Genomic DNA, 21,144 nt, shown 5'->3' on the forward strand with positions numbered 1-21,144 from the left:
AGCTTTTACAGGAGCAGGAGAGGTGACAGCAAAGAAGCCCACCTGGCTGCTCCCATGGCCCAGGGCCTGGAGCTCACAGGCAGAGCTGTACAGGCTTGGTAAAGGCCAAGCGTCCCAGTGGAGATGGTGAGGTGGCTGCAGGACTGAGCACCATGGAAACAGAGAGCTGTGATGGAACCCACAGCACCTGGGAGCACAGTCCAGCCCTGCTCCCCACCATGGAGCTGCCTCCCTTCAGCTGCCAGGCCACCCACCATGGGAGCACAGGAGCAGGACGGTGCTTCCCACAGGATGGGGCCACCCCCCACTGCAGAGCCATAGGGTGATTAGTTGTGCCAAGGGAACACAGCTTTACTGAGAGACACTCCCATCTGCAAGATGCTACACTGCCCTGCTGAGGGGATCAGACCTTCCCTCGAGCCTTACAGTGAGTTACCCAAGGTATCTGGTCATTTGTCTTCACACCAAATACATTTTTGAATTAAAAAAAAACAACAAAAACCCAGAATAAAATGCCAGAAACGAAAAGAACTCAAGCCACTTGGATGGCTTTGGAAAGAGTGTCAAGTGAAATAAAATCCTGCAGCATTTGATTTTATTGCAAAAGCTGGGACAAATCTTGTCACCTTGACAGACCAATATTCAAGGCCTTGAGCTAGAATAGCCACAAGTCCCATGTGACACAGAGGGAGTCAGTGATTCCATGCTTTACTACTACAGGGTTTTTTTAATAGTCTCATCCATCATCATACGTTGGGACAAAACAATTCCACCTTAACCATATCCAAAAGTGCACAGACGTCTGGACTAATACTCAAAACAAACCTGGACTCCAACACTGAAAAAATGTCCCAAGAAAATAATGGTACATCGCAGCACTTGTGACATTTATCTGGAACAGGAGAATGTTTTGGAGATAATTTGCTTTACCTGCTACCTGAAGCAGCTCAATGGCATTTTCCTGCCAAGGTAAAATCACTTCACATGCAGGAGAGAGCACAGCAGCCCACGCTCTGGGCATCACCAGCAGGACATGGAACCATTACTTCCTCTCTGCTCCTTCCCAGCACAGTCTGGGTGACAGGGAGGCCTTCGGAGGGGACAGTGTCAGGTTGGTGACCACCAGGTGGCAATCACGACACAGAAACACACCCCCTCCCCAAGGGGACCTCCAGGGACCAACACGTTGGCCCTGGGCAGGTGGCCACCCTGGGTGGCCAGTGCCACCACCAGATTCTTGGCCAGGGCATCCCACTTCTCCAGCCACACGTGGTCACTGTGAAGACCAGACTGTGCCATTAACTGTGCTTGGAAACCTGGTGCTGAACTTCCCAAGGCAAAAGGAAAGCTGAGGAAGGTGAATGACGTGGGAGAGTTCAGCTGCAGGATGGAGAGGACCTAGCAACACCCAAGGCATCCAGGGGACATGACTGCCAACTAAGCAGGGAGTTTCCCTTGTCCCACTTCCAGCAGACAGTGCAGGGTGATGACCTACAGGCTCTTTGTCCAGACACCTTCAAAACCATGGTGGTGATGCTGCCAAAGAGGTATTATGAATTTTGTGGGCAGAACTACAGGGTGCACCAAAACGTTCAGAAAACCAAGCATGTAATGAGCTACAGATCAGCTGCTTTTCCCTCCTTCAGGCCATGACAAGCAACACAGCTCATAAACAAAGCAACATGGTTTAAAAACAAGCTTATAAATGAGCCCAAAAGCAAACAGAAAATTTTGGGACCTTCAAGAGGTTTCCTTGTCTTTCCGTGTTTAAACGAGCATTATTTATGGCTAAAAACAATAAAGGGGTCACCAAGGTACTGTGCCCCCATCTCCACAAGGCACTTACTGAAGTGCAACCGACTCCCAGAGGAAACAGCTACGGTATGAAGACAATCATGGACATTTTCTTTCCTGACAACACCCTTCACATCTTGGAAACGATCAAACCAGAGAGATGAGAATATCCAATGTTGTCAGAAACACAGAGTAAAGACACACACATTAGCCAATAAAAAAGATATTAACCCATCCTCCTAATTTCCCCTGTTCCTGCTGAAAAGGGGGGTTGCTCATGACAAGAAGCCAAGCAGTACAATCACCCTCCAGTCTTTTCTCAGCTGGAGTCAAAGAAGACAAAGCAAATCTCTGCCAGTAAGAAACTTAGTCACAGTGAAGTTCACAGCACAGCCAGCCCCTAGTTAAGTGGGGCTCAAAGAGAGGCCACTGCAGTTCATGCACTGCAGTTTAACAAGGAAACACTGAGTGACTTCACGGCTCATGTGGCTCTCGAGGAGTACATGTGAAACTTGATATTACTGGGCAGACAAAGTAGCTACAGCTGATAACAAACTTAAACTCTGGGAAACAGGGACTTCAGTTTAGTTTACTTTTAGTTCAAGTAAACTCAAGATCTGTCTAGTGTCAGATCTGCACCAACATACCTTCTCTTAAAAATGTTTTCTGTAAGTTTTAAGTTTTACTAGTAGTTTGAGCTGAGGACTCTGAAACCTGCAGTGATGATAGTGTATATCACCTGTGCTATCCCATCAGAATTGTTTTGCAAGGGGAAGAGCAAAGCTGGGCTTTATGCCCAACCCCCACTAGTGCACATGGACCAGAGACTACACCCAGGTCCCCATCACCTGTTTAAATTTGACCACAGTACTGCCATAGGTCAGAATAACCAACTAAGTCAGGACTACTTAGTTTTCCCCAAGATAATTGAATAGATTTATCAATGTCCATTCTTACTGAGACCCACTCAATAGAAACAGTGTGGCCACTCCAGCCACAGCTTGGCACACTGCACCTGTTCCAAAGAAAAGAGTGAAAATGCTGGAAACTAGTCTTCCTCATGGAGAGGCAAAATGAACCTGCAATCTGGATCCAGCCCAGCATAGGCCATTTGTGTAGCCCTGGCTTAAATCTCTTCCTTCACGGCAGTGCCTGCAATTTGAACTCTGGACAGCAATGACTCTACAGTGCCTGATGAAACACACAGAGTGTAACACCCTTCTCATATGCTTCAGGAGGGAATGAATCTTCTCTTGAATTCTAGTATCCTTCCTTGAAGCAATGTGACTTTAAAACCACAACAATCTGCGACTTCTTTCTACTTCTTATCAGTAAAGGTTTACAAACTAAAGATAAGCCTCACAGCTACTGATCATCTTCCTCTGGCAGAAGTGAAATGCCTACACACTGCGTACTACTCTTAAACACACAGAGGAAAGACAGGAAGGCTGCCAGCACCCCACGGTGTTTGTGCTGGTCAGGCTCAGCACGTGTGTGTGTGTGTGTTCCCTCTAGAACACGTGCTGGTTAATGCTGGCACGTGCCAGCACACTGAGGCAAGCACTGGAAGAAACTAACACTTTGTAGCCATGAGTGATGAACTATTCTTCATCTCATCATACTTTATCCAATAAATACCAGAGGGATACAAGGCAAGTGTCTTGTTAATAGATTTCTGTCTCTATTACTTGTATTACATTAAGTGAAATCAAGAATTCTGACTAGAAATCTCAGTCATCTCTACTTCCAGGGGCAGCCACGTACCCTGTTGCGAAGTTGCTGTCTTCTTTCCAGTCCACGATGCGACAGATGAAGAGTTTCTGTGAATATCCCTCAGGCCTGGTCACGAAGTCTGGAGGACAATCAGCCAAGGGCACATAAACCCTGGGCACTCTGTGGTCCACAGGTGAGAACATGGCACACCTCTTGAAGAGTTCACTGTTCCTGTCTGCCAGAAGTTTGATGAAACCTGTAGCTGCTCGGGAATGCTTCTTTTCCAAAATATAGACCACCTAGGAGAGGCAAAAGTTTCTACAGTTAATACCTTCAGAGAAAGTTATTTTCTTTAACAGAATAGGGATACACAGAGGCTTAGCAGAGTATCTGGAAAAGTCACAAGGTCTATATCTTATTGCCCTATGTGAATGTGTGTGTGCATTTTTTAACTGAGTACCTATTTACAATGCATTTTCCTTGCCATCTTGCTCATGGCTATAGAGGAGCTAAGTGCCTTCCAAGTGCTAGCTCTCTGCAGCAATTTTCTTGATTACAGAACAAAACCAGACAAGAAGCAGATGCTTCCAAATGCAGGGAATTAGCCACAAAATACAAGCAACTCCTGTAAAATCTTTCATTTGTATCCTCGGCCTGTGATTCCAACAGTCAGCACAGAACAGGCCAGTCCAAAAACGGTGCCGCTGGCGGATCCAATGCTAACCACAGGAAAGGATGTGCTGTTGGGAATTTGGCAGTTCTCTCCTCCTCTCTGTGCTTTCTGAAGTTAGGGGTTATTTTACCTTTATACAAGATGGTTTTGAAAAGAATAATAAATTACAATATCACTAAATAATTGTTCCAGAGAGGTGTTCATCCAGGCTATATTTTTGTAGACCATAATAAATCACTGGATAACAGAAACATTATAGCCGATTTCCTAAGCTTATACTGAAGAGTCCTTCCAAAAGGTCTCAGGAGCTGCACCTCTGCACAATTCTGAGTGCTGGAATTGCCACATTGGATGAGACTGGAGCAGCCCAGCCAACAACAGGGACCAGAATCAGAGACTGTAAGGGAAAGCAAAAGACGTGGAAGAGACCTGACCCAGTCTGACCCAGCAGTCTCCTTTTCTGGTCTCTTAACATTTATAGATTGACTCAAATCTTGAATCAACAGCACTAGCAGCCTTTCCAAAGTCTGTAAGAATTAATTCTGACAACTTTGGATATCCTGACACTCATATTAGTATCCAATCTTTTTCCTGAATCTTGCTAAGTAATTTTGCATGACAAACAAAGGGAATTTAACCTAGGATAATTGGTAAAAACAACAAGTCACTTGATTTTTATCAGATCAGACAATTACTCTCTTTGAAATGGGGAACAAGACTCAAAGATCAACAGATGGAGACTACAGGGAGGCCAGGGCTGGTCTCCTTCAGCCTTTGGGAGCACACACGTGCTTGCTTGTCACTCTTTGTGGAGTTACCTTGGCCGTCCTTTGGAGAAACTCATCTGGGAGAAGCCTGGGATCATTCACCTTGGGTCCATCATCTTGCTTTGTTCTGTGCATACCACTGATCCCAGCTGCCTTTCCTGCATCAAACACACACAACAGTTACTGTAGAACATTTCCATGACAAATTCATGTTGGGCCTTTCCTGTAAACTACAATACAAGGTGCATGTAGTAGACTTATTTGAAAGGAAGATCTCTGAAGTGATAGAATTGCCAAGAAAGAAGTAATTATTATTTCTCTAGACTACAACAGACAGCAGATATATGTTCACTTACCATGTACATCTGCTGAAAACCAACAAAAATCAAAATAAATCCCAGCTTTGTAAGGAGGACTATACCAACCATAATACATGAAATTGTAGAACACACATTCTGTTTACTAAATACTGAGAATTACATTAATTTCCTGGCATTTCTTAGCTGAAGCCATTAACTTACATAAGCAATTCTTTAAGTACATACATTCATTTAATATTCAATTTCCTTTAAAAACATTATGTAGGGTTATAAAATGTATGTTTATCTTTGAAACTGAAACCATAACTAGTGAGCTGACCCTCTTCAGCTGTGGACCAGGATTATGAAAAGTCTTATAAAAGTAATCGCTGCATATGACCAAGAGCTCCCTTCTCCTGAAATCTCTGGACCAGATACTGATAATATTAAAATCAAGTGTCAACTAATTTCTAGTTTGAAATTTTCAAATATTCAAGTATGTGACTTTGGGCATATTTGCTACACATGGTTGGCATTTAGTGTTTACAAACATCCAAAGCAATCTTTGCCATGGAAAAGGCTGGATTTGGTCCCTTCTTGAGCTGCCTCCCTGTTGAGTGCCTGTGGTTACTGCTGTGCCAGCATTTTTCGGATGGAAGCATCCAAGTGCTCTTGTCTGGAGCACTCGTGGAAGATGGCTGCCTTTTTCCATTTGTATGGCAATCACATCCATCTCAAGCACATGTGCTAAAATCAGGCCTTGAGTGTTCAAAAGAAATTTTGCTTTCCTAAGGAGAGACTGTGGCACCGACCGCCAGTTCCAAGGGACGTAGCTGTCACTGTTTTCCTTAGAAGACAAGAGATAAAACAAGATTTCACTGAAGGCTGTGCTCCAGCAGGCCAACAGTGCTCACCCATGTGAGAAAGCATCCAGGAGAACTGTGGTGACACGCAGACCCTGGCCCCCAGATGACACCCATCTGTCCCACAGAGACCCTCGAAGGAGGCTGCTGGTGACATGACGGATGGAGGGGCTGCGGGAGGGGCTGAGCAGTGCTGGGATGTTGGGATCAGTGCTCGGGGGAGCCGGGGGGAGCAGGAGGGGCAGCAGCTTCCCCGAGGGGAACGGCTGTGCACCACCATCACCAGGGCACGTTCACAGATGGTCGTGGGACAGCCTGGGCTGCCTTCGGGCAACGTTATCCCAGCAGTCGTTTGACAATGACAAACTCTGGTTCTCACATGCTGCTAATTATTCCCAGCTTTGCCTTCTGATACAAAGCTCTTCGCACTTTGTTTCTCCCCAGAGATCTTTTTCTAAGTGATTTTACTTTTATTTTATCTTTATTGACTTGCTAGCAAGGCTGAGGGGAGAATGAACAGGTATTCAGGGGTTTAAATAAAAATGAACTTTCCTTAAAAAGCACCAGTAATAGAAGCAGAAAAAACATTTCTCTTTTACTTCTACTGAAATGAACTCAGACTTACCACAACCAGCATTACTAAGGGATAAAACCATCCAGAGTTTCACAGTGACAAACAAGTTGGGGGGGAAAAATGCTTGGATAATCATAAGCAGTTTAAAAAGTGGGGATACCCAGGTTACCTCATCTGCTTACCTCCTCTAAGGTTTCTGCCAGCTAAAGGTCATACCAGGCAATCATTTAGCAAAGAATAAATGCAAGGAGCCATTTTGTTTTCTTATAAATTGTCAAGAGATCAGTTAACAGTTTATGGTGTGCCAACCATAAAGACAGCTTGGACAAAGAACAGGATGATCTGGAACAAAGAAACACTGGCAGGGCCAGAGGACAAGGGGAGGTTGGGAGCCTTCCAAAGGCTAGGCCTCCAGGCACACCTGCCACAAGCCCAGGGCTTTACTGGAGTGAACTCTCCCCAGGGAACAGCACATACTGGTTGGAAGAGAAGCCAGATCTAAACGTGTTTGGGGAAAAAAGAAGGAGCTGATTCACTCTTTCCCAGTGCTGCAGAACAGCAGCAGTGACTCAAGGTCCAGCAGGCATGAATGAAAAAAGCACCCGGAGTCACGTGAGGAACATGCCCTTGTTAACACTGCCTTCTTTCCACTTATCCCTCCAACTCCCAGTGCTCCAAAAAGCCACTTGGAAATTTTCACTGAAGCAGCTTTCCCTGTCAAAAAGAAGCCAGCAGTGATGTCCTTGGGAAGTATCACACAAACACGTGCAAAAGCACAGAAGCACCAGGACGCAGCTGTCACAGAGAGCACAGCAAATGGGAAAGCAGGCCTTCCATTGCCTGGGATAAAAAAACATTCAGGGCTGGGGCACTGCTCCCCATCCTGCTGAAGATGAGCCCCATGTGAACCCAGTACAGATACCAGAAAACATCTAAATTCCCACTGTGGCACATGGTAGAATTTGCCTTTTCCTTCACAGCCAAAATCAACCAGAGGCCTCTGGCTGGCTAGAGAGTATCTTCTTCTTCAGTGGTCTCTCCAATTTCAGCATCCCTCCCCAAAAATCCTGGGATTACTAGAGACTCGAACAGACAGAGTCTGGGATCTACAACTATTCCATCAACAAAAAGAAAGAAGGAAGCTAATCCCAGCCAACTACTACTTCTTACACACTACTACTTCTTACACCTTCAGAATCTGAAACGTCATCACACACATTTACTCATGGGGAACGTTCATGAAACAAAGGATGGGGAAGAAGAGACATGAGAAACTCTGTACTCCTGGAGCCAGGAGATGTGGACTTCTCTATAGCTTGTAGCTGCTCCCTTGGTAGTCAAAATTCTCTTGATACCAGGGCTACATCTAATGCTCAGAGGTCTACAATAGCAGAGCACCAGAAATAAGGATTCCCTGCCACAAAATCTTCAGCTCAGAAAGGACAACTCTCGATATCCAAGGTCCAGCTGGCTCAGTTGTTAAATTACTGCACAGAAAGCTCAGTCACAACAGCCACAATCTGCCATGAGAGTCTGGTAGCCAAGTCCCCTGAATACACCTCTGACAGTCCCTCTCCTTCATTGCACATCCTCCTTCCCTCTAGTGAAGCTGGAACTTGGTGGTTGGGCAGAAGGGGCAGGTAAGAGGGACCCACTGGAGACTGGCAGTCTAGAAGATCTGAGCTGGGAGATACAGACATCTCCCACAGCAGGGTAGAGGCATGGAGGCAATCCTAAAGGAGAGTTAACTTGTGAGAGGAGCAGAATTTTGAGCAGGGAAGGTGGGAAGAAACTTCTTGCATTATGCCAAACTAAAAATGAATTATTCTGACCCCTTTACTGCAGTGGTTATCCAATGACCATTCAATATTTCCACCCTGGGCAAAGACATGTTTTCTGAGAAAGATTTACTATGTTAGCTTGGGCAGTACTTCATAAGCTTATCTTACAGTGAAAACACACTTCAGCAACCAGGATCCAGTGAAACTGCATTATAATCTCAGTGTTTTCCTTTCAGCGATTATCTGACAAACCAAAACTGTAATAGTCTTACTTAAAAAAAAATTAGGCACTAGATACAAAAAGCAACTCGAATTAGTTATGTTATTACCAATGAAGTAGATCCAGGACACTTGGAATTTGCCTCCCTCTGTAAGGGAGTTTAGGCAAATTCAATACACACTTAGATTTGCCTGACAGGCATTCCTAGGTCAAACATTATTTTATTTTTAAATCCCCCCAAATTTCCTTCTACAATTCAATTACCACGACATTAAAAGGTAGCCAAATGGACCAAAAATCATCAGACTAGAATTCTGATTACTTGTGACAGATCCAAAATTATTTTCACTAGGTTTGCATTGGTCACTGTGGAAATTTGCAATTCTGTCCAAAAAGAATACAATTAAAGATGCAATATCCACTTGCAAATGAAAATATATCACAGTTTCAGATCTCAAACACAACTTACTGAAAGAAAAAAAGAAATATCTCTCCCTGGATGGAAAAAAACAAGTTTTTTTAAGAAAACAGTTCAATGTTTGCTACTTCAGCTAGAAAAAAATATGTACTTGAGAAGTTGGGTTACTCTACATAGGAGTATTTAAGAATCCCATCAGAAGGCATTATTGATATGAAGCTTTTCAAAAAGAAAATACTGTTCTTCAGCTCAGTGCTCAGATACCAGCACAGCTGTAAACCTTTCAATGGCAAAGTCTACTACTTACTAATGAAGCAACAACAGGTTCTCTGATATCTGCTTCATGAAGCAGTTTTCAGCATATTATGTCTTAGCACCAAATACATAAGTGGTGTAAAACAGACCAATTTATTATAAATATCTCCAGGACTGCATGGCATACTCAAAAAGGATGTGTTTTTGGAATTCTGTCTACATCAGTACACAAGAGACATTAGGAAATTAAAACTCCCTTCAACTAAAAGGTGATATTCACATGCATGCCCTGATTTGCCCAGGTTGCACTATTCTGCTACAATCTTCATTTTTAGGGACAATGAGAAGGAAACATGTTGCTGTTTAGAAGAAAGTACAAGGCCTCTTCACATTCTGCAGCTGATATTTATTGGCACAGAACAGTTTTTTCCTCCAGAACACAAACCTACCAAAAGGTGGGGAGGAAGCAAAGTGCCATTTCACTTGGTACCAGATACTATCCAAAACTGGAATCTATTTTAAACAGGCTATAAGAAGGCTCACTTAGGAAACCGTCACGCAAGAAGCAGTACTCTGTGAGTATTTATATCTCCAGACACTGAGCTTTCCATCTGTGATGGAGGAAAGATGGAGGTATTTCACTGTGATGAGACTGTTAAGCTTTGGAATTTAACACATGCAGCCTGTCCAAAATCAGCCTAACAGCTCCCGTGTGCAATGGAAGAGAGCTCTGCAGGTAAGAAGCAAAGCAGCTCCAAACCATCAGTACTCCTGAGCTGTCTCATCCCAGAGTTGTGTGTCTAATGAACTAACCTCCTTAGAGATGTTTATTTTTGAATACTCATTTAAGCAAAATCACCCTGCCACAGCTGTTCATGTCTTAACACCTGAGCTCACACACCTGCCTGCCCAAAGGCACACTGAAGACGAGGACCAGGAGACTCAGATGATTAGTATCAAGATTTTTAAAGATGCACAAGTGAGAGAGAGGAGGCCCTCAAAGAGGGAGAGAAAAGGCATTATAACAGATGTGTACAGCACAGACAAGGATCTGCAGTACCACTGAGCAAAGGCAACGTGAAGAGGTGAGTACAGCTGGCTTCCTTAGACACGCGAGGCAGCCAAGCGTGTAATTATTTACTTATATTTAGCCACCTCCACAAGGAGGGATGGAGGAGATGGCAGAATGATGAGACAAGAGTGTCACTTTTCCTTAGAATCCTCCAAGCCTGATCCACAACAAAGATCAAGATAATTTTGGGAAGCTGCCATCTACCCCTAGCAGATCCAATCACAGCTGTCTCAGTAGCCACATAACATTACTACAATCACAGCATGGGTACTCAGGGCTCCTGGCCCTCACATGTCCTTGAGAAGCTGCCAGTCAACATAGGGGTTGGAAGTTTTACTGCAACAGAATTAAACCTACAAAAAAACAGGTAGAGTTGCAGTCTACATAAATACAGTTTTATTACATTAATGGCAACCAAAATTAAAATGTTACAAAAACAATTCCATTGAGTATTTTGCCTATTTACTTAATATTTTTCCTTCCTGCATGTGCATTTGCTCCTAAAGTCTGTGTGTCCAATATTACTATTCCATGGAAAATATGCTAGCTGAATGAATCCTAATCTGTTTCATCCTGGAAATCTTGCTGCTAACAATGGCTGTACTCTGTTTATCTCCACACCCACCATTCACTCTCAGTATCGTGCCCTCTCACTTACTTGACCTAAACTTGTAATTCAAAGGAAAAACATAGGTGAACTCAGGAACATATTTTAATATGCTGAATTTAATCTAATTCCTGTTACCTAATTACCTAAGTAATTTATTTTTTTGCCATACTTAGGAAGTCATTTGGGGGTCAAGATAACTTACTAGGGAAGAACAGCATAAGGAACTTTCCCAATATTAACTTCCATTGCAGGCTTCAGCTGTGCAACAAAAGAATAACTGGAGCTTTTTCAGTCTGTAGCATTTAATCAATGCAACCGTAAAGTCCAATTTGTTCAATACCAGTAGAACACATCTCTTCAGTTGCTATACTGTTTATTCTGCTAGAAATCTATGCTCTCATTTAAGAAAAGTTATAGCAACAACCAAAAGAGCTGGATCCAGAGACCCACAAACATGAACTCAGGATAAACTAATAGAGAGCTGTCTCGAGCAGCTGAAATGGCTCCAGCTCCTCTGCTGGCTTTCCAGGCTTCAGCAGAGTGAAACTGAGCCGATTTTTGACAGTTCCACCTCAAGGATTTCTATTAAAAGCCGTGTAACTGAGAAGATTTCCTGGTGAGCTTTCACTCCGCTGTGGCCTAGAAATGTTCAGAGCTATGCAGTGGAGACGATCCATCTCCAGAAAGCTGCAGGCTAGGAAAGAATAGTGAGGACTTCTTAAAAGCACTCAGAGTGAACAGGAGCCTCTGAAAAGGAGGGAGAAGAACACTTGTTCCTTCCAGTGGCCAGTGATGTTGGTGGACTCTGAATTTGCCAGAGACTTCATGGTAGCTAAACTGAAAGAAGGGGGAACCTGAGCAGAGCAGAGGATGAGCACGTGGTCCAGATTTTTGTCATCCTTTCCCTACCTGAGCTGGCCAAGGAGAGGAATAGTAGTAACTCTCTGAACTCTGCCTGTGCCAGTAGGAGACACTGCTAACTGCAGAAGGACTCCAGGCACCAGAGGAAGGCACAAAAGGCAGGTAGGCACCTTGTCAAGCTTAAAAGAAGAGAGAGGACACAAAAGAGGACATGAAATTACGTGAGAAGGTGCAGAAGTGCAAAACAGAGACTAAAATATATACTATAAATACATTTTTCTCCTTAGCTAGAGAGATCCAAAAACCTTTCTAAGCACTGACTCTACAGCATCATCTTGAGAAAAGAATGGCTTGATGCATTATTACACAACCCTAGCTCAACCATAGTGAAGTTACCAAATGCCTCCACCTCTGTTGAGCCAAGCAAACCTGAAATACTCAAAATACAGCCTCCAGTCAGCAGCAGTGTGGACACCAAGCAATTTTATCTTATCACTTCTGACCTTAGCAGGCTACTAGAGACTGACAGTCACATTTGACTTGAAAAAAGATTGACCAGTATCCACCTGGGAAATGCTGAACAGACAGGGAGACAGTTGCAAGTTCTGCAGCAGCTCCAGCCCAGATTCTGTTGACTCTACTCATTATCCATCAGTTATTCAGTTCATATGAGTTTACTCTGCCTACAAATGAGCTATTTCTATTCAAATTTCGTTACGTCAAGGCAGTGAGTAAGCTTTGGACATTCACATATCCAAACTCTGATTTGTACAAGGGTAGGTGTAAGTGGAAATCCTGAACAAACACAACTATCTGATCGCTGCCAGGGCAGCCAGTCCACCAGCTTGATGACTTCCACCCCGTGGGAAGCAGGATATTCTGTGTATCTGGTATAGTAAGATCTCCCATGAGAAGAGCTGAAAAAAGCCAAGCAAACTAGTTTGACAAGGATAGCTTTTGGCATAGTGACACAGTTTTACAAACTTTTATTTGAATATCTTTGTGCTAAAAAGGGCTGAGGCACTTTTATGAGTGTAGCTACCCTTCTCACTAGTGGAAGTAGCTGCTACTGTTCAATTGCTGATGTTGCTTTATCAGAGTCATCTAATTCCAATATTTAACAAGAGACAGCTCACATTTGTATGAAACTCATGACACACAAGTCTGTGTAGGGATACAGCATCGTAAAGCATTCTGTACAGAACATTTTGCACTTTTCCCAGGTTGAGAGGATACAGAGAGGTTTTAATTTTTATTACATATCGAAATAGAGGATAAAGAAAATCCTTCTACTGCAGTGAAAAGTCACAGAAATAATGTATTCTAGCTCAGTACTAAGTGATAAGATAAAAGTTACATGACCTCTGTTGCAGTAGTCAATGTGAATGAGGATTAAGGAAAAGAATTATAGGCCTAGCAAAGGTCATGTGAACTGGTGGATGACTTCTGTGGATAGCAGTGACAGAGAATAAGTTGGGGTCTCAGGGTAAAACACAGAGGACTTGCATGTCAGTACCAAGCACTACAGAGTATTAATTTTTTCTGTGTATACACCAGTGTTCAGAGTCGTGTCAGGATGCTACTGCCTTGTTCCCTGCCTGCATTTCAACAAGACACAGAAACACCAGAGAGGGTTTGAAGGACACCACTAAGGGAGCTGAGAAACTTTCTTCAGGGTGCTCGTTCTTACTGTCTTCGTAAGGAAAAAATACAGAGAGAAAGTTTATTCAGCATGTAAAGACATTTACACTTGGAAATAGAGCTGAAAATGCAAGAGGAAAGAAATTTTAAGCTTTGCGATCAAAGCTTAACATTCAGACAATTTAACTTTGGAACAGGACAATATTGCTCCTTGTCTAGAACAGTGTGATGGGGAATAAAGTGGCTCGTCACTTCCTACACCAGAGACTTTTCTGAGGATAATCTTTAACCCAACGTCTTTGCAAGGAGAGTCCAGAAAAGCGGAGCAAACTCGTTTGACCAGAACTACTTCTGGCAGAGTGACACCAGTTATGAACTTCTATTTAAATATCCTTGAGCAAAGCAAGACTGATGCACTTTTATGAGCACAAGAACTTTCAGAAAGTACATGGGCTGAGAATTAGGCTGAATGTGAAGGTCTCTTCCCTCCTGTGGACTTCTCTCTTGCTTATCCCATTTTTTCTGGGGTCTTAGGAAGAGAAGGGCAGGAAGCACAGCTCTCATAACAGCAGCACTTAGTGAAGACAGATCCAACATCTGAGTCTCAGCCTGCATACTTGTGCATAATAACAATTTCTACCAGTTTACCCTAAGCCCCAAGGAGGCACAGGAAGTCCAACGTACAATGACTTCAGGGAAATTCAGTCCCTCAAATCTGGGCCATAATCAGTGTACACAATGTTTCATGCTTCAGAGCTTCTCACAGCAAGGGCCAATCCCAAAATTCTTTGCTCCAGCATGTAACTAGAGATGGAGGGGTGACTGTGCCCTGAAGAGGAACAGAGCCACGACCAGGGATGGGACATAGGCCAGAGTAGAAAAGACATCAAAACAGGCTGCACTCCCAGCATGACCCAGAGTGCTCTTATTCGAATGGCACATCTACTTTTATTCTTCATGGTTCATTCTGACCATCAGCAGCAGAATAAATGAGCCAGCAGAGAAATTGCACAATTCTACGTCAGAAAGGACAAAAGGCATCTTGCAATTGAGAGCAGCAATTTGCAGAGCTTGTGTTCATGCACAAAGATTTGAAAACCATCTCAACACAGTTCTGGGGTTTTTGCCCAGAATAAGCAAAATTTACTTTTGATTCTATTTCAGTAGTTACCAATATTTTTCACCTCCAGAAATCTGGTGGATTTCTGGTTTAGTTTTAATTTTGGGCAGGTCTTATATATATATGGGTCCTTTTAAACATACGTACACATATACACACATATATGTATGCAAATATATACATAAAGTGCTCATGGGAACATAATAAACTGTTCCCTGATTTTATTTCACTTAATATAATATTCTTGATGGCAATTTGGTCCAGCTTGAAACCTTCAAAAAAAAACCTTCCAAAAAAGGAAGCAAGCCCATCACAAGTGTTCATTTGCGAGTTGCGCTGGCCATGGAAAATTCCTCCTGCTCCCTCCTGTGCATAAGGCCATGCAATGGGGTTATGTGACAAACCCTGCAAAGGGAAAGCAAGTAAAGCACTGGGTTTGGTGGGTCAGGAAGAAAACCCCTCATGGGATCCCAGCTCCCATCCACCTTTCTGTTTTGCTGCAGTAGTTGTTTCCAGCAGAAAGGATGTAACATAAAAGGCTGGTTAGCTGGAAAGGAAAGTTCAACAGGCAGCACCAGCCAAGCAGCTTTCCCAGGAGAGGCCCACGTTACACAGGGAAGGGCACCTCCACTCACCACAGTCCAACTCTGCAAGGCTCTCTGCCTCCTGATGCTGGCACCACGTTCCAGTGGACGGCCTTAGGAAGTCCAGCAGATACTGCCCTCTAAGGTTAAGTTCTGCCTTGAAAAAGTGTATGTTTGGTCCTTTTAAAAAAGCATTTTGAGCCACACCTGTGAAGGCTGTGTTTGGCAAGATTTTTTCTTTTTTCATGACAGTTATCAGTGATGCTAGAATAACTATAGCTGTTTTCCAGGCAAGACTTAAAATCTGGATAACTGATGATATGAGAAATTGCATGAAGGACAGGAAACAAGCCAAAGCAATCATCAGCTACTCAAAAACACCTTCAGAAAAAGCAGCATCGTAAACTTTATATGTATAAAAAAAGGAGGGCATTAAAAAGCAGAGAAAGAAGAAACTAGGGAAAACTCCATATGGGTTATATGGCCAAAGAAGCTGAAGCAAGTATTAAAAGAGGTGATAGTAAAATACAAACTCAGCAGAAATCCAACTGGCACATCCACACCAGCAACAAGACTTGTTAAGGATGAACACAGAAAGGCCTTGAAGACAAAAGAAAACAGCTGGGTTAGGCAACAGCAGTGGAAAAGTAAGTTGGATTTCAGCTGTACAGACAATAAGCTGATCTCACATTTGTCCTACAAACATTCTCCAAAGACAGAATCAAATGGCAAAATCCACTCAGATGGCACAGATTTTGAGAGATGACTTGATAACCTCAGCATAGGTCACTCCAGAGCATCTCGAGGAACTCAAGGAGTAACTCTCGTCAAGTCTTTACACTAAAGCACAGTCACACAGCTGAAGTAAAATACTGGCTCAAGCCTGTATTTGTTTTAGATGCTGGTATCAAACTAGAATGTACTTCTCTGAAGTTTAATTTGTCATTGCTATCAGAAGCAACAAGGCTGCAATAGACACGACAGGTGACTCAGGAGCATTTCTGGAGATTCAAAATTGTTGAGTCAAAGTGGCTCAAAGGTGTCCAAAACTGCAAAAGAGAGGGGGTTAATAACCACTTGTGTAAAACATCCGCAGAGAAGGTGAGTAACTCCCAACTCGAGCCCTGTGCTGGAAAGGAACAGAACGAGATGTGAGTTGCTTCACATACCTTGGCAGGAACTCAAAGACAGTGGAGGTACCCAGAAGGAAAGAGCATCACAAACTGGTGAGGTGGCAGCTCCATTCATGAGCTGAAACCAATGTTTTGTCATAAAAACTACAACACTTGCATTCAAATGTTATTTCCAGCCTTATTAACAGATGGGTGTGAAAAATGGAACTCTACCAACAGTACAGGCAGGGGTTTGTGCATCTTCAAAAGAAAACTCTCAGGAAAACACAAGGTATTAAATAGGACAGCTTTACAGCCACCACCAAGATTTGTCAGACTCCAACATCTACTTATGTCCTGAGTTGCTGCCATTTTTTCTGGACAACTGGGGCATGCAACAGGAACACACCAGAATATCTGCCCTGGCAAATTTTTCATGAGCAGCTGAAGGCACATGTTAAATGTGCCAATTGTCAGAATCCTTTCAACACACAGTTCTTCAGGAAGGGATTTAGTACTAGAAAGGACATGCAAAGAGCAGCATAAGCATAGTTTGGGACAGGGGAGCCTATTTTATTTTGCCCTAAGCAACACTTGATGGCTTGGATGGAATTCAGATTCAGAATAAAATAGGTTTGCCTTCAAAACAGATCGCATAATTGGCTTTAGGTTTTAGTGCAATTTTCTTTTTAAATGGACCAAATCTTTAAGTTGCTCATAACTCAACTGTTTGAAAACAGCAACAAACCTAACTGCCCCCAAGGAAATATATTCTTATCCCCAAACTGAGACACATAGATTGGCCAGCCAAGCTGCAATGAAGGAAACTGCTACAGCACCATCTTGACTTAAACAGCAACCAGCAGCCCCCAGACAGCCTTGAAAATTGCAAATCTAAAGGTGTGACTTCTGTTTCACAGATTTGCTTTGTACCAATCAAATCTACATAAAACCCAGTCATTAATATCCACTCAAAACTACGAAGGCAGTTTCGCAGAAAGGGACAGAAGTGATAAGGCATTAAGCTTTTATGCCTGCATTTTATATCTCACAGCAAAGCAAGGCAACCAAGTAATACTTCAACAGTTTGCTCAAATAAAGGCTTAAATCAGCAATCTGATCTACTCACCCTTTTCACTGGTATCCGGGGAAAGTTTCTTAATGTCATCAGACAACATATCCTGCAAGTGGTCTTGTCCATGCTCTGCATCATTATCATCAAATTGCGCTTCTATAATGACATCCGGACTTTTAGCATCGCCTTTCGCTGCCTCTTGAGGAATGCAAGTCCCCAACATATCCTCAGGGACATCTGATTCATGTGTGACTTCTGTTTCTTTGTCACTACCATCTGGCTTTATTACCTGAAGGAGTAGGGGATTAAAAATACAGAGGCAAGCTAAATCACTGGACTGAAGAAAGAAAACATTATCTTTCCTTTTTCATCTGCATCCCCGAGGAGCTGACAGTGAATTGTGGGTGGCTGGTGGCACACTGCAATTGCCATGTAATTAGCCACAGATATTGCACAATCAAAAGAGGTACCTCACCAGGATAAAGATGGGAACGGCATGGCTTTTGCAATACCTCAACTGTGACAATAATGTATCCAAAGCGTATCTAGAGCATAACCATACAGTTCCTGCCAAGCCTCTAATCAGCTCTGCAGAAGTTCTGAGTGAGCACAGGCAGGGAGGAGGATACACTACAATTCAATGAGTTCCTTAGACCATTGTTCACCAAGAAACACTAATCATCCTGGGACTTCCCAAAACTCAAGCAGTTCCCAGTGAATTCTGGGATCGTGTCAAAGCACATCTCCAGGAAAGCTCCCCAACACACAATCAGGAACAGACTGAAAAAGCACAGACCAGAGAACACGGTGCCCTGTGACCTGCAGGGGAACTGGACTGTGGCAGCTTGGTAAGGCACCAAGCTTTACATTTATTTCAGGCCATGGTCTTTTTGTTAAAGGCACTCAATTATTGTCGCTACTTATACAAATCTCCCAATTAAATTACCAAGAGGAATGAACTCAAATAAAGTACAAATTAATTAACTATTAACTAACTGATAATTCAGATAAGTAACTATGACTCTTGTTACAAATTTGGCCCCACTTTAGTGCAGCAATGGCACAAGGGAAGGAGAGACCACACATGTAATCACATCAGGCAAAATCATGAAGAGCCAATGTCCCATTAAAGCAGACAGCAGACCTGGATGGCATCCCTCATTGCATGTGACTGCTCCATCTCAGGATATAATGACCAAAATGGTTAATACCTTGGGTATCAACCCTAGGCCTTTATTAGCATCCTTCATTCAACCAACACCGAATTGCAAAGAGCCACCTGGCCAGGGAACATAGATCCAGGTTTTAGTTACAAAAATGTTTAAGTTTCACTCAAGCTGCGATACTTCAGAGCAAGATGCAAATCAGCACAGAATAAGAAATAATCTACTAAACATCAAAATCACAAAGAAACTGGATGACTCCATTCCAATGCCCTCCTGGTCACTGAGCTCCCCTCCAACTGGTGCTGGTGTTTGCCAGGCAGGTAATTTCCCAAGGATGCTCCTCCAAGGTCCCTGCTCCTCAGCATCACTGCTCCTCAACCCAGTACATGACAGCAGCAACTCATGTCACCAGCAAGGCAATGAAAGGCCCTTTAGAAAATGCAATAAAACAAGAAAAACAACTTTCTGGTAACATACTTTATCTGATCTATATAGACGCTAGAAATAACATAAATAGTCTCAACAGCGGTCTTAGCTGAAGGCAACCATTCCAAGCAAGAAAAATACATTTCAAAAAGATCCACAAATTATTGTTTAGTAACTAAAAATAAAATAGATCAAATCAGACCTGTATAGGGAACACTTTCAGAGCTTTACATATTCAGAGCTACAACCATGCTTTCAAGCTGTATCCATTTCTTTGTAAGCTTTTCACAATACAAAATAGAAATAAAATCAATTTTAAAATGGGGTTGAATTCAAGTCTTTAAAAATAAAAACTCAGATGACATTCCTTTGAACTCTTGTTACCTTTTGTGATTCTGCTTTCCATCTTTATTTTCATTTTTTAACATGTATATAATTTGTTACCATAGCAGATTTTGACTCAAACATTAAATTGTGACAAAAAGGGGAAAGTTTGGCAGAAGGTGGGAAAATGTCCGATTATTAAAGCTGGCTACATTTGGTACATAAAATACTGACACACAATGGTCTGGGCAAGAACAGTCTATTAGATTAGAGAGCTGACAAGGCTCCACACGCTAGTGACTCTGCCAGTGTATCTATCCAAAAAGAAAACCAGTGTCAACAGTAATGTCTGGACCCTACCATGGTCAGATGTGGATGTATTCAGCTCTTAAATTTCAGTTGCACCAGATGTGTGCAAGTGTGCAACTGCAGCAGAGTTCATTTTCTTCAATCCCTTCAGGCTTTGCCTGTGGTTTTTTTTTCTCTCCAAGTCATTCTTTGGAGAGTGTGAGAAGTGTTTCGGATGCAAAATTAATAAGCTTTCTATATATAAAGCAGAAAACAACATCAAATATATCTTAATGATAGGAAATGCTTCCCTAAAGATGTACCCCTGGAAAGGTTATGCTTGAAGAGTTTATGTGGCATTAAAGAAGGCAGCAGACACAGATTTCATTTTAAATGCTATATGCTAAAATTGCTGTGCTTCCCCCAAGCTAGAGGACACACATCGCTGTCACCAGCAGCGCGATGCTCCAGCTGTGACTACCTAAGCCCCCAGCCACACATTTCCCTTAGGATTTGCAAATGGATTTTTAAGTAAAGTTTTCCAGAGTCTACAAAATCATGACCTCCATGCAGAGTAGAGCAGCAAAATGTCCAGATTCTGGCAAGCATGGGCAATAGGATTTGTTTTCTTTTTAAGGCCAAGACAGATCATTTAGGCTGACTTCATACATAACAAAGCAGGGTATTTCACCCAAGATTTCTCATGTCACACCAAAATTTTAGGAAAGCTGTACATCACAAGACTGGAAAGCTACATAAGACTTTACAAAACCGGGAGCTCAGTGAATACAATTACTCCATTTAAGATGATCAGAGGTGCTGGCCAACATGAGCTCATCACAAAGATTCCAAAGAGCAGGATCCGTCTGTCTATGAGCAGCAGCAAATCCAACCATGGCAGAATAAGCATTTCTTACATGTAGCATCTCAGAAACCAGAATCTGATGATATTGCATCCTCCTATTTCTTTTGATGCTACTACAGCTTGTACATGATGTAATGCACACAGCTAGAATGTGTCAGTACTGACCAGAGACACAGAATAAAGCAAATACACAACTGGCTCAGTCCATCACATAGAAATATGTGCAGTTGAGAGTCCCATTCCCTGCCAATGCAGCTGACTCTGCATGGACCCAGAAAATGGGATTCCCCCTTGCTGCATATGCATGAAATGTATGGCCCCACTGACATGCAAACATCCCAGGATGCATCATTAAAGCCCCTTAAAGGACCTTGACCTCCTGACCTGGGAAGTCACATGTCAACCTTATGGTTTTATTTTTAAATGCTCTTTAATAATAATTTAAAAAAAGTTTTAATAAGCATTTTGATGAAAGTCAATTGCTTATTTGAATGTCTGATCCTTAAGATAATGGCTGAATAAGTTTTCTTCCAACTTTAAACAAACATCTATCACTGAACAAGCATCGAGTTTCTGCCCCACAGTGACTGGTTTGGTTTGTAAAGTCATAGCTGATTGAACACAAGATCTTTAAACGAAAATC

General features: G+C 42.6%; 1 protein-coding gene across 2 annotated transcripts in view; it reads right to left on the reverse strand.

Moving 5' to 3' along the window:
• Window positions 1-21,144, reverse strand: part of DIS3L2 (DIS3 like 3'-5' exoribonuclease 2) — a 179,123-nt gene that overhangs the window by 107,054 nt on the left and 50,925 nt on the right. For both annotated transcript variants that reach the window (XM_029960788.1, XM_018075032.1), the window contains 3 exons: window positions 17,487-17,721; window positions 4,999-5,105; window positions 3,559-3,806 (listed from right to left, as the gene is read on the reverse strand). In XM_029960788.1, the coding sequence (XP_029816648.1) occupies window positions 3,559-3,806; window positions 4,999-5,105; window positions 17,487-17,721 (590 nt within the window). The remainder of the gene's footprint in view (window positions 1-3,558; window positions 3,807-4,998; window positions 5,106-17,486; window positions 17,722-21,144) is intronic.

This window comes from Manacus vitellinus, unplaced genomic scaffold (genome assembly GCF_001715985.3).
Source record: "Manacus vitellinus isolate BGI_N305 unplaced genomic scaffold, ASM171598v3 scaffold_29_pilon, whole genome shotgun sequence".
Taxonomy (NCBI): domain Eukaryota; kingdom Metazoa; phylum Chordata; class Aves; order Passeriformes; family Pipridae; genus Manacus; species Manacus vitellinus.